At 40.3% G+C, this 14829-nt stretch overlaps 1 protein-coding gene across 1 annotated transcript in view; it reads right to left on the reverse strand.

The window, feature by feature from the left end:
- TTLL11 (tubulin tyrosine ligase like 11) overlaps positions 1-14829 on the reverse strand; it is a 46569-nt gene continuing 31740 nt past the window's right edge. The window contains exons 7-9 of the mRNA XM_034067719.1: positions 7877-8134; positions 5395-5501; positions 1-2430 (exon numbers count right to left, since the gene is read on the reverse strand). Of these exons, the coding sequence (XP_033923610.1) occupies positions 2183-2430; positions 5395-5501; positions 7877-8134 (613 nt within the window). The 3' untranslated portion in view covers positions 1-2182. The remainder of the gene's footprint in view (positions 2431-5394; positions 5502-7876; positions 8135-14829) is intronic.

Genomic DNA, 14829 nt, shown 5'->3' on the forward strand with positions numbered 1-14829 from the left:
TGTTCATTATATACAATAATTATTTTATTCCACTGAGATAAGGGTAATTTATACAATAGCAAAACTTGGCTATTTTAGGCCATAGATCATATTAAGAAAGCGGTAAGGAAAGGCATTCACAGTTGTATCATTTCAAATCTGACTCTTCTGCAACTCTGTCTTTACAGGACATCAATCACAGGATGAGAGAAACTGTAAGCTATTTTCTAGTAACACACTGCCAATCGCAAGACAAATGTCAGATGTCCCCAAGTAAGAAGTAACCATTTTTCAACTTGTGAATGTCTTCAAACATATTACAATGAAAGTGTGGAAAAAAAATGGCCCTTTCAGCTTCATTTGTTCTGACAGATGCCAGACCTTAGAGTTTGGCATTTTATCTTCATATTGCAATAATCTTTACAAAACTTAAACCAGGCAGTGGCATTAGGCTGCAATTGGCCTCTTATGCACAATACATAAAATGTGAAGCAGTCTAGCCATTGAACTGAGAATCATTTACTGCTGCTTTCATTGGTGTTACAGAAAAGACAAAGAGAAGAAGGGATGCCCACATCTGGTATTAGCACATGCTAGGTATTACTTTCTTGTGGGCTCAGCTTGCCTTCTGCATTGTAGTGCCATGCTGCTTAACAGAAAAATCAGGAAAGAAACTCTAAACTTCTCCTGAAGTAACAACTCACTCAATACGGTGTGTGCATTTAGTCCATGGCATTAAGTGGGTGGGCTGCCTGGCACAGGCAGTGTGCTTCCTGCAACGTCACTCCTCTGACACACCAGCCATCGGCACATTGTGACCTCGAGCTCAGGTCATTTTCTCCAATCCAAAGCTAAATGCCTGTGCCATTTGTGATTCCTGACAGCACGAGGGACACTGGAACATAAGCAGACTCATTAACATTAGAGAATAGAGCAAAGGAGAAAATCAAACTCGGATGCAGACATACATCCTTGTAGTAAAATACAAGACTGAAAAGGATTGGACTGAACAGCCCTGATGTTCCAAGTTATTCCTGTCCTACCAGCCAGTGTCACATTGTGCTCAGCCTCCCCCCCAAAGAGTGTGATTATCAATGTTATGGCTCCCTCCTTGAAAAATAAAGACTTTCTGTACAACCGCAGTGGTATAGCCCAGCATTCCTGACAAATACCCTGTTAAATACTACAGATCTCATTTTTACAGAATTATACAGTTATTTAAGGAGAAAAAAATTAAGAATATGTGCAAAGACAAAAGAAAAATCTGCTCTAGATGTTACTGCAGGTCCAGAAAGGGCAACAAACATGCAAAAGGCAAAAAATCAGCAAACCTAGAATACAATAACTCAGCCTAAAGTCAGCGACAGGATTGGCTTCACTGGAATTTAAATGAACTCTTTACACCGTAAAGCCATTTGCAGAAGCAGTGCTTAGTACCTGAAGACAAAACCACCTCTTGATTCATTGGATCTGACTTAATGAAGTACATTTTTCCTCTAAGTGTGAGCTTATCAGTTCTATGGAAGCAAAAGGATAAATATCTTTAGTTTTTCTTTAGAAAATTAACAGTACTTGTCATGGCAGAGACATGTACAAAGAGTAGAAGCCAAAATATCATTTCAGTGTTTTAAGACCGACTTTAGAAAAGGAGTACAAAGTCAATGACCAAATCTGTATTGATTCCAACATGTACAGTCCAAGTGACCGAAAAAAGAGTCAAAGCCTGAAGTCTGACCACAAACCTAACTCCAGGTTTCAGTTTTCCAAAGTCTGCAACTGGTATTTGAGACTGCAGCTCCTTACTTGGTTTCCATAATATGTCCAGTGCATACAGAGCAATGTAATTCCTTTGACATAAGGGTACCTCTCAGTCACTGCAACTCCGTGATGCTGGTTATTATCCCATTGTATTTTGGTCCTTGTCTTCACACGTGGTTTCCTATATACTTGGGATGAAAGCACAGTTTGCCACGTGAGGTGTGCTGCAGGTCCAACAGAGCTGTAAATAAACAGCCATTGCCAGGGTTGTTATTTGAGAATGGGAGCTTGCAGGAGGCTTTTTGAAGAGCATAAATAAGAAAAGCTGAAATAAATAACTATGCCTATCAGCTGAAGGGATTCAGGAGTTGGTCTCTCCTCCTGCAGGACATGCACGTACCTGGGGATTAAATCTCAGTTCTGTGCTGGTGAATTAGCACCGTCACTAACGATGATTTCTATAATCTGACAGTTTACTAGCTGGGGCCGAGCGACCCAGGAGGGATGGATGTGAAGCTGGTGCGAGGTGAGGTCCATCTGCGTGACAAAGAGCTCGGCGCTTTGCATCCAGGACGGTGAGCTGATACTCACAGAAATCAATCAGCAATGTCACTTGCTGGTGGAGTGGGAGGGATTTGTATTTCTTCTGAGCCAGACAGAAGAAAGCTTCCACAAAGGCTTGCAAACACATCCCTGCAAGGAAAAGGTGTTTATAGGAGGGAGATTCATAGCTCACTGCTCCCTAGCAAACTACTTCTTTAAGCATAACACTATCTCTTTGTTTCTTTTGGCAGCAAGGTCAAATGTGTATGTGCTGGGTTAGTGTTAGTTAAGGTTTTTCATTTACACAGGTGCCATCTAGAATGCTCACTTAGAAACCATCTGGCCTTCAAAGACCAAAAGGAAAGGTTTTATTTGTACATAACACACAAAAGCTCATTCAATGTTTCAGTACAGGGTACGCCCTGGCTGGGTTACAGATAGGTGGTAGCCCCAGTGATGGAGGATTCCTGGTACCAAACATCAGCCTATCCAACAGCCTGGCATCAGGAGGCAAACTGGTACAGCAACAACTGATTTTAAGATGTTGTACAATGAAACAGATATAATATCAGCCTCAATTTCTGCTGTCTCAAATATTAAGTAGAAACCAAGTCAGACGCACAGTAACATACTGAGCTTCAAGGAAAACAATCCACTCAAAGAGAAAAATTAAGTTTCTATCGGCACTGAATTGGGTCATTTAAACCTTGTATTTTGAGACCTGGACCTAAACCAGAAGTTCAAATGCAGAACTACTTAAACAGTTTGTTATTTCAGTCTACAGCACTGCAGCGATAACCCCATTACCAAGCATCACCTTATCACAGAAGTGAGTTTATCTGAAGTATTGCTTCCCTTCTGCAGAGCCTGTGGTGGGTATGAATCCTCAGCCCTCCTTTTGCAGGTGAAGAGGCCGTTGTTTCAGCCATACCCATTAATTCTGCACTAGTAATTTTGTTTCAACTGAATGAAAAACAAACAGCTGAAGTGTGTGCAAAGGGAAAGTGCCAAAACATTTCTCTGCTATAATAGAACTCTGCTCTGCCCCTTCACAAACAAAAGTCCCCTGCAGAAACCATGTGCTGCAGTACAGCCTCTTCAGGTGCTGTTTGATCACATCTTACTAATAACCCACTACCCACAGCCAGTGGAAAGAGGGGCTGCATGTTAACACTAATTATTGTATTTAAACCCTTGAAATAATACCTATTTAATTCTTAATTAAGAAGCCAAACCACAATTTGCTTTGCAGAATGCCAGCAACAAGGAACTGTTAGGGCTGCTTTGTGCTTTAACTGGCTCTCCCAGTCTGAACATACACTTTAAGGGGATTATTTTAGGATGAGGTGTTGAAAGCTTTGGGTTTTTTTAACTGGATGTTGGCTCATTGATGCTGCAGGAAAGGACCTTTTCAGAATATTACAATTACATTGTGAAGTCTAATTTCTCTCCACTCAGGCTGCAGGTGGGGTTGCTTACAACCCTGCCCGTAAAAGAGCTTGCAAAGGAATTGTTATCTGAAAGCAGCAGCTGCCAGCTCAGTAAATTACTTTATCAGTCACGGTGAGCTGCAGGCAGGGAAAGCACCTTTGGTACCATACGCACTTTCTCCCCCAGAAGTGACACTCATGTGAAGCATATAATGAAGGAAGTTAGAAGCTGGTGGTGTAGAGCAACAGCAGGAGTTTCTGTACTGGTTACAGCTGGAAGTGGGCCAGACACAGAGCAGAAATGGAGGTTATTTTGTGTTTTAACACAACATCTGGTTTGCTGAAACCATCAACAAATCTCTTTAATTTCTCAAAGCCTGAAGGTTCATTTGCATTTCTATTACTTCTGCTCGTGGAATTCTATTGGCTCACCACATAAATGGCTTCTACCCACACTGAAATGCTAACTGCAAATACTCAGATTTTACATACCTATGAAACTAAGGTGACCCAAACCTACTTAAAGTAGTATGGGAGTTCATGCACAATAAACCATATTGGCTCCTCTGCACCATACCTTCATTTTCTCCCTTCTATTCTTAGGTCTAGATTTAGTCTTTCTGTCAGCCACATGAACAGTCTATATTCTACTTACTCCCTTTTTGCCTTATCTTACCTGACTTCATATACACAGACTCTATACTGTAGGATACCCATATTCAAGAAAGACACATAATAATTACCTATTTCATACAAATATAAGCTTCATTAACGTTTCTGAAGCACCTTCAAATATTCAAGAAGGTTATATACAACTAATTTTCCTGGTGTCACACCCTACCACACTGTCACAAACCAGTACACGTATTCATGTTTATGCAGGAGAGAACTACAGATGTATTTGTAGGGAGGTGGATAACAAATACAGAAGTCAGTCTCAATTTGGAGACTTTTGATTCTTCTGCTATTTTAGCATTGAAAATAAAAAAGCATGACTATATAGATCCATGTCCATGTTCAGCTTCTTCTATTAAACTGTATTTTGAACCAGTTTCTGGGAAGATGCCAGCCTGCAGCTCTGTGACCAGCATGCTAGTTACACCAGCAGCATCGAGGTGCATCTCTTTATCCCACACTGATTTAAATGGAACCTTGACAATCCTCCTCAATGGCCACAAGGAGCAGTGGCATAAAACCTTCCAGAATACTCCAGCTGCTGTTTCCCTCCTATAAATGGCTCCAAAAACTGTTGTCAGGAACACATGAGATGGGAATATCAGCCCAACTGAAATTGTTCAACGTTTTACAGAAGCTGTTGGAGAAATTGCCAAATTTATGCACTCAATTTTATACAGAGGTGTAATAGCAATTTTAGAAATTAAGTTATATAATAAATGGTGTATTTAGGCCATTAAAATAACAAGAAAATAATCCCTAAACTCTGCTATTTGATAGATTACTGTTTCAGATCTGAAAATGTGACCAAAGCAGATGGGGAGGTAATTCATTACTGCAGGCTGGGTTGGCTGATTGACCTAGCTCCTGCATGAACAAAACAATTACAGCAAGGAGTGGTTGCAGCACTGCTACTCACCCTTAGCAAAGGCCCTGAATGTTGCTTGAGCTACCAAAATTGCAAGGAAAACCTCAGCTTCCATAGTTTTCAAATACAGAACACTGTTACCTGATTCTCTGTGGTCAATTCCCATGCCATTCCTCCTTCTTGTGATATCGATATATAAGATATCCACACAAGCCATTGAAAAATTGCTGTTACTCAGTTTGCAGTTTCTGTTAAAAACAGACAAAACAAAGAAGAAATTCTGATTACATCCAAACTTCCAAGTTAGGAAAAACTCTGCAAAGGTAACTGAGAGAACACTGAGGAGAAAAGTTTACCCACGTCATGTGCACACACTGTAACATGCTTGTCAAATAAAGCACCTATGAAGAATGTGTATCTGAAACAGGCCTGGATTTTTCATGTGCAGAACATCTCTTGTATGTGCCTTGTCCTGCTGCCTGTCCAGATCACACCAGCACCACCTCTGCCAGAAGTAACCCTGGGCGAGAGAAGCATCCCCCTTAGAGACATGCACCTAAATCCAATTTCCATGTGCAATCTCCTGTCAGCCTCTAGCCACAGAAAGGCAGCAGGTCAGATTATAGATTATCTGGTTTATTTGGGTTCTGCAACAAAGCAGGAAAAAAGAGAAAACCCTGCATATTTCAATTAAAAATATGACTTAACTGTTACACACTCCTTTCTCCCACCTATTGCCAGCACTCTTTCTCAGGCCATAACAGACTGGAATTCATTGGTACACTACAAAACCCAACAGAAATCAGCACAGACTATCAACATAAAGCAGTCTGCACAGAAAAATGCTCTCTTCTTTGACTGATTCTGGCTGAAAAAGGTTGGAGGAAAGCTTTCAAGCACAAAATTACTTCTTCATGCCTGAACACTGAGCAGATTTGCCCTGTGCATTCCTGAAGGCTGCATGGAAAACAGCAGCATCTCTGGCTGTATCTCGGGCATTCGGTGATAAGCACATGTAGGAGATCTGACACTTGTGTGGTCTGAGCCTGCAGTGGTGTTGATCAGTCTCTGAGCATTAGCCATCTGTCCAGGATTTCCAGATGTCTGGCAGCCTGGCTGGAACAAGAACACATGCCAAAGAACGGGCCAAAATTTCTAGCCAGAAAAGAGAAAAACCCAACAACAAAAACCCCACACAAATACCCCAAACCCCATACAAATCCCCCCAAAACCTGGATAATATAAAAGAATCTTACTCTTTAATAGCATGAGCAGAGCTCCCTTAAAACAAAGTTAAGGTCTGGCCTAGATAGTCCCAAAGAAATCTTAAGTAGAACCCAAGCAAGGACTGGAGCCACCATCAGTGTTTTTCTTTGAGCTACTTTTTACAATGAAGATATTATTGAAGAGGAACAGATTGTGATTAGCTAAAATTTGAGTGGATAGTCTCTGCAACCACTTGCCCACACACCCAAAATCACACTTGTGTGCCATTTGCTTCTTGAAAAGTGATATAAAACACATCTTGGAATCATGACCTTACTTCTGAAATGAGCAGTAATGTCAGCATTCAGAGAAGGGCCAAATAGTTGCTACAGATCCCCTGGGAAAAATAAACAATGTATTTGCCAATATTAAAAGGTTTCATTTAACATGCATTAAGAAGCTGCAAACACTATTGCACTGAGATATGGCAATGTATTTTCACATTCTTAAAATGCTGGCATTTATTCTGTGTTCCTCTTACAAGTGCCAAATTAAGGCTGGACTAAACAATAGAAAACACAGAATTGGAAACAATCCTGCACTGGTCTATGGAAAGAGCAGATGCCTTCAGTCATTTTCTATATATCATAATTTGTATAAATCAAATTGTTTATATTCATTCCTGAATGCTAAATGCATCTGCATAGAAACAGGATCCGTACTTTAAGGGTACATCTGCTGCTGCTATTTCTTTTGTCGCTGTCAGTGAAAGACAGAAAATGAGGTATTTGTACCATGACTAGAACAGATCTATCCATAAAAACAATGAAAAGAAAACCCTCATAAATAAAAAAAACATGTGGAAAAAAGAAATTGAGTTCCTTGCCATTGCAAGTTGCAATTTCACAATGCAAATCCTTAGTGCACAATGCAGCAGCAACTGGCATTTGGAAAGGCTTTCGGGTGGCCTGGGGCAGATGGCTGTGCCCCACAGCCAACAGAACCAGATGAAGTGACCCAGTTTCAGTTGTCACTTTCTCACACTGGTATCCCTACAATTTACTAGAACATGACATGTTAACAAAGATTGCAAATAGTATCTCCCAGGGTATCCCTGAGCTGCTGTAAAGACCCAGGTTCCTACTAGACACAGCTTCATAGGTCACGTATTTTGGGAGCTTGGAATGATAAAAATTTATGTTTTATAAAAAATTTGCAATGATTCAGTGGAACTTGTGGGGAAAGGTTTCTTCAGAAGGCATCACTCAACCTACAACTAAAAAGGTACTACTGTTAGGGCCTGCTTTCATTCAGCAGAACCGATGGTAAGCACAGGGACAGCAGTGCTACTCCACAGGACCTGTAACTTCTTGATTACACATTAAGCAATTTCGAAAGCAACCTTCACCTTACTGACCTTATAAACGTCCGGAAACCTGTTGGCCCCAACTTTGTTGTCCCTTTCACACCAAGAAATCGGATAAACAAGGCAGCCACTCTGTCCACAAGCCGTAGGTAGTTAAACTGCTTCGCGTACTTGGGAAACACTTGCTTGAGACAAAGGGAGGGGAGTTCAGGCTCCAGAGTTCTGGTGCTCTCATGTTCCAGGCCGTCTGCTGGTCCTGTGTCCAACAGGTTTTCGTTTGCTTCTGTCACATGCTCTGAAGTCTGACACCTGCAGCACATAAAATAATTGCATCTTATGTTAACCTTCATCTTCAGAGATTTGATGTTCTTTCTGATTTTAAGTATAAAATATTATGAGATCTTTACAATCATGAAAAATCAACAAATATTAGGTTCCCTAAGGCAGAAATCATGTTTTAAGAGTTCAAGGGATAAGACAACCATCCCCTGATTGTAGTAACACAGTCAACCTGTGTGGTTCCCTCTAGACAGACCCTTGGCTGTTGTGTCCTAGGAGGAGGTCATTGGTTTCCTACACAGGTATTAAACTCCAACACATTCTAGCTGTGTGCCTTTTGGGCACTGCCCCAGCTGTAGAAACAGATGGAAAACATCTCCAGGGTTCAGAAACTCAGCGGGATGGCCATCAACCCAGCTACCAGATTATACATGAGTATTTTTTAAAAGATGGGTGATTTTAGAACCTCAAATTATGGCAATTTAAAACATTACATTTGATGTGACTGTTCAACCCTTCCTGAAAATCATATTCCTTCCATTTATTTAATCTAAAACATTCCAAAACTGAAACACTAGTAACAAGATATGCCTGTATGATTCCCTTACAATTCCCTTTCCTATAGAAACATTTATAGTGCATTCACTGATAAAGACATTTTAGTTTAATAACAGAAAGCCTGCATGGGCATCAGGCTGCACTGCTCCTTTCTGCATCCCTGATCTGGAATAATATTTTTCTCTCATCACCTTTTTTCTTAGTTCTCTACAAAAATCAGGCCCCACTGGGCTGTTTTTATCTAAAAGAGCAGAAGATTGGTTTTAGTCCACAGAGTTACACATTAGGAGTCATACGGTTCAACCTCCCCCCATAAGTGATTGTTCTCCTCAATGCAGATCCCTTGTGATGCTGCAGAATATCCATATTCCTTTCAAAAGGTCCTTACAACCTCATGGAAGGTAACAGGCTGAATTCTTCCCCAGAGACAAGGAACCACCAATGTGCAGTTACTGTCAGCATCAAACAAATTTAGGTATGTAGAAAAAGATGAGTTTCATGGAATTGCATGGAACATTTAATAGGAAATGTTTAGAGATTGTAACAATCTAAGCCTAAACTTATTTCCCACTGATGATCAGAAGCCTTTACCTTCTCTGATAAATACAGTACAAAAAGTTCAGTAAGATATATTTGCAGAGAACTTGTAATGATACATTCAGAAGCAATACTGTTCATATAAATGCAGACTGGCACTATTCAGGAGACAATTTCTGGGCAATCCCATTATTTTGTCTTCAAATCCTCTGTGCATCCTGTCAAAATACATTATTTCATCTTCATTGTTGTTGCCAAATTCCCTAACTAAAGCTGATCGAGATAATGATGTTCCAAAATAGATGTTACATGTTTATTCAGCATGACATAGTTTTACTTCTTTGTCTGTGTTTGACATACCCAGATAAAATTAAAGATTGCTCTTCTCCCAAGTTCAGGAAGTCTGAGAGTCGATGGCAATTATCTGGCACACACATAAGCATATGCAGGTTTTCATTTGCTTTCCAGTCATTTTTCTAAGTACCCATCATGGAGAATAAGTATAATTCACACTAGGTAGTAAAAAATTAAGTGCTTTTACTCCATTGATCTTTTGTGCTATTGAGCAGATTTAGTGTCCTTCAGAAAGTTCTGTTCCAGCAGGGGACAACAATCAACATGGTTATTATACACCCACAGCACTGGAGAAGTTATCAACTCAAATCTCCAGTGAATCTATACCTTTGACTTTGCAAAGGCAGCAGATTTCCTTAGCCCTCTTGCAGCCAGCCTGTAGTCACTCAGCCAAAACCAATATCCCCATGGATTTGTAGACTTTCTTTGCTACTAAATTCCCCTGAAAGACACTACTCCGTTGCCATGCGGCTTCCCCTTTAGTATGGAATACTTCAAAGTTATACCTTGAACTTCTAGTGAGAGGTATGTTGGAAACTAATGTACGGCAAGTGCAAGACAAAGGGCCCTTACAGGAAAAAAACAAGTGAGGATTGCAAGGAAAGCAATAAAGTTTTAATTAGGATGAACTAAACTGTGATGTCTAATTTCTAAAAGACATTTTTGGACCCAAGTTTTCAACCCTGCTTGAACGTGGGCTCTGAACTCATTCACACCTCCAGATGTCACCTTCCAATGGCAGGGGATCACCATTCACTGCAGCACCCCCCCAAATGTGACCACATACGTGACCACTTGACACAGACCTGGGACTGGAAACATCTCCCTGCACCAAATGCCAGCTCCAAGCTTATTTAGATGTTGAATGTTAGCAGCCATTGGAACAGTTCTTTGTAATAAAAAGCATCCACACTTATGTTCAGTGGTGTTGAATATTTATAAATCCAATCACTTTTGAGCTAAAAGGCTCTAAAAAGTCTTTAAAGAATAAATGCAGATCTTGAGTAGTGCTGTGATAATGTTCCTCTTTGCTGCAGATAGCAAGGAAAAGAATGTTATTTCTGTCATTATTTAAGTAAAGCTTAAAGCAATGCATTATTAGTTTTGGGGGTTTCTCATGTAAGATTGGATGGTGTTTCACTGCTCTCAAGTACCCTCTGGCTACCAAAATTGAGACTACATAAAGCCAAGAAACAATAAGCATGCAGGCTTCTATTTTTCATCTCAAAAGGTCTCTTGCTTAACTTAAAAATTCAAATCTTCAGCCAGTTTGAACTAAACCCTGACCAAATGTGAAACCTCGTACTCAGGAGGAGAGAAGGTTGTGTTCTTTGTAATGTAACTCTCATTTTAATGACTCCTGGAAGCTCCAAACCCTTTCTCATTCTGAATTCCAGAGTGTTTTGGATAGTACATTATTCATTCATCATTAATGCTTTCAGTTTCATAAAATACAAAGCTTTGCTTTAAAAGGTGCAAGTAGAGCTGAGGAAATTTCACTGTATTTCATTCTGTACAGAAAATGCTGAGGAGACTGCTAAAGGGATCAGCTTCAGATAAATTAATTATAGCCCCAGTGCTCTTTGGTGCCTGTGCTGCCCAAGGCAGAAAGCTGGAGTGTTGCTTATCCACTGCTTAACACCGAGACCAGCATCTGACTTGGGGATCAGCATCTCTCACCACAGTCTTCATCTGCAAATCTGTCCTTCCTTCACAAATCCATATCTCTTTCATGGAATGCTTCGTGTTGGAAGGGACCTTAAAGCTCATCCAGCTCCAACCCCTGCCATGGGCAGGGACCCCTTCCACTGAAGCAGCTGCTCCAAGCCCCTGTGTCCAACCTGGCCTTGAACACTGCCAGGGATGGGGCAGCCACAGCTTCTCTGGGCACCCTGTGCCAGCACTCAGCACCCTCATAGGACTTTTTGCTGAAGCAACAGTCCCTGGAACTTCTGAGGAAGTGCAATAGCTTAAACAAGGGGGTGTCAGCCTTTCATTTTTCAACCCATCCTCAAAAGAAACATGAAATGACCACAAAGAGAACAGCCAAACCGTTAACAAATACTCTGGACCCATTAGTGATGGAAGCCACAAAAGACTCTTGTCTCCCTGACTGATCAGGAATGGACACAATTCCAAATGGACACAATTCCAAATGGACACAAGTCAAATTATGAAGCAGGACTATGCTGGGTTTGTACAAAGGTCAGAGAAAATTGTGTTTGTAGAGAAAAAGCCCCTGTATTATGGTGAAAGAAGAATTATTGTTGAATGTAAGAAAGCAGAGGCTCTAAATTACCACCCGGAACTTCCTTCTTCCCTTTGTATGGAGAAAAGCCTACAGCTGCCTTTGAGGTCATGGATAAAAACTCAAAACCAGCATCCCATTTCAAACCTTTACTGAAATAGCTTTTAAACATGTTTCTGATTAGAAAGGTGTTTTAAAAGTAAACCCATGCATGCTACTGCATGCCTCATTCCTTTCCACTCATATACTGGGAAAGTCTATAAAATATTTAAATCAGAACAAGAAACATGTCATTCAATCTGCATTGCCAAATCTTGTACTTCCATTAAGTAAAAAAAGAGAATGTACTATTCAATCTGCTTTTATAGGTTACTGCTTTTATAAAGTTTAATGGTTTGTTTTCATTCTTTAGCCTAGCTCTTACCCCCCAAGTTTTCCTGAAGTTTAATTTCCTAAAGCACATATAATTTAATCATGATCTGGATTAAAGTCAAAGTATCTTTTGCAATTTTAAGAGAACTACTTCTTTTCAAAGCAAACCTGCACAAGAGCTTGTCCCTATCTGTAAAGTGAATTGATAAGCTTGCCTATTCTGCAGGCTCACCTTAACTGCAAGCACTTACACTGACTATACTCCAACTGTAATTCTCCACTGCTGCCAGAGACACTACTTCAATAAAAGTTTATTTCCTGTAGATCTATGGCCACACATGTATGCACCAAATCTCTACGTGGTCTCAACACGACTCATTAAGGAAAGCTGCTTAGCTCAGGGATATTCCAGTCAGACTCAGGATCTATAAAAGCAGGATTTGACTGTGAGCTGCACATTTTTGCAAGGGAACAGTGCACATCCTATTTTTTGCCCTAGTGCTGGCTGAATTACGCTCACTCGCAATGCACCATTACATTTTCTGCTGTGTTTCACTGCCATCTGCCATCGCCACACCATAAGGGTGTAGAGGATGACAACTCCCCAAGGGTCATACAACCCAAGGCCAGTATGAGCACTGGCGGTACAGCTACAAGAAGCAGACATACAGCTCAAAGTCCAGCAACAATGAAAATGCAAGGGGAGATTTTCACCTCCCTTTCTACCATTAATTCATTGGACAACAGGACAACAGAGTTCACCTTTTTGTAATGTTACCTGTCAGATTCAAAGAGCTGCTGAAAACTCCTATACATATTTACCATCCAGTTCCTTCTGACTCCAGAAAGTGACTTCCAACGCACGTCTTATTTACTGTCCCATTCAAGGTTTCACCTTGAGACTTTGGGTACAACACTCAGGGCTCTCCCTGAACATCCTGCAAAACGTCTATGGACAGCGCAGCTGTGGGGAAGGGATCAGAAAATGCAAACCTCCAGCAAGAGACTCTTGCACCAGTCCCCTCCATTACCTCTTCTCTTGGGGATTCCCTACAGGCACAGGCAGGAGAAGCAAGCTGAGCCCCACACTTTAGAGCTGCTCCTTAGAATTAATTGTTTTGACTGACACAGCTGAGTCAGGCTAAATGAATGAAAGGTCAAACATAAGGTAATGCTTCTGTTGCTGTACAGAATAAAAGCAAAGCTTCATTTACATACTAATGTCTGACCCCGATACATTAATTTCTCTCATTCTGCAGCTCATGACAGGTCTCTCTTTAGAAATGATCAACTGTGGAGAAAATATTAACTGCATCTTTAAAAAAAGAATTTAAATTTTAATAAAGCTTATGGAAATGACATCTAAGACGACTTATCTTTTATACATGATTACTAATTTATTAATGTTTCCTCCATCTATGGCTTATCCCTTTCATTCTGACCAGCCTTAATCTTTATGCAAATACAAGTTGCTGAGGGACAAACAAATCTGCAACTACTAATTAAAGGCCTCAGAATTCACAGCATTTTGTCTACTTGTATATAAAAGTTACCCAATTGTACTCTGAACTTGGCAGGTAATAACTGCAATATTCATATTTTTAGGAATGCTCACGTGATGTATTTAACATCTAGGGCATTGCTAGAAGTATAAATTAAGCAATTTTGGTATCAGCTGACAACTGCTTACCTAATAAAAGGAAATATTATGTTCTGGGTTCTGAAGCTATAATTATTCCCTCAGCTGAGCCTCAATTCTCAAAGCAAGAACTATGTTAACATAGTTAAAAACAGAGAATAATTTGCATGACAAATCTATCTATCCACCCATTTATCACCACAGTCTATGGACCTCCCAAGAAACAGGTATGTCTTTGTTACTGGGGTGTGGAGGTATGAAGTATGTTTGTGTGCTCATTCATGGAAATAAGTCATTTAGGAAACTAAGTCAAAGCCAGAGCAGTGGCTCTGCATTATCAACCATTCATGAATTTTCTCTTATGAGCTAATCCCATTGCTTTTATTAATGCACAGAGCCTTCCAGCCCTCACAGTACATGACAACAAGAAGTGCCACAGTTTGACGGCATCTTGTGTGAATAATCAGCATCCTTTGTTTTGTCCTGGCCACTTGTGAGTTTCATGAAAGAAACAGAATATTCATCTCCTCTTCACCCTCTGGCAAAGTAAAAACCATCAATAGGCATTTCCTCCTTTCAAAATAATAATGAAGTTGCACAAAGATAAAAGTATTAAAGAAAGATTAAACCCCAGAGAGTAAGGAGATTTTGGTAGTTACATTAGAAGCATTATTGCTCTTCCACACAGTTTAGTCACCATTTGGCGAATGCTCTGAAGTAGTCAAAGCAACCACAGTAGAGTCCATATTTCAAAGAGCAGAATCCATCGCATTAGAAATAAGGATTGATAATCACCATGTTGTTGGCAGACAACCATCACACAAAACACAGCTTGAAAACGCAGCAGCTGCCCTGTCTCCTGGAAGCAGATAGAGTTTCCATCTCTCTCCAAGAAAAAAGAATCCATATCTCAAAAGAAATAAAGCAGATAATCACATCACTTAGATTTTAACCTTCTTGTGAGCATGACCACATCTAACTCTGCGTGCACTTCCAAGGCCTAATGTTGCATTCACT

Source organism: Melopsittacus undulatus, chromosome 11, assembly GCF_012275295.1.
Source record: "Melopsittacus undulatus isolate bMelUnd1 chromosome 11, bMelUnd1.mat.Z, whole genome shotgun sequence".
NCBI lineage: Eukaryota > Metazoa > Chordata > Aves > Psittaciformes > Psittaculidae > Melopsittacus > Melopsittacus undulatus.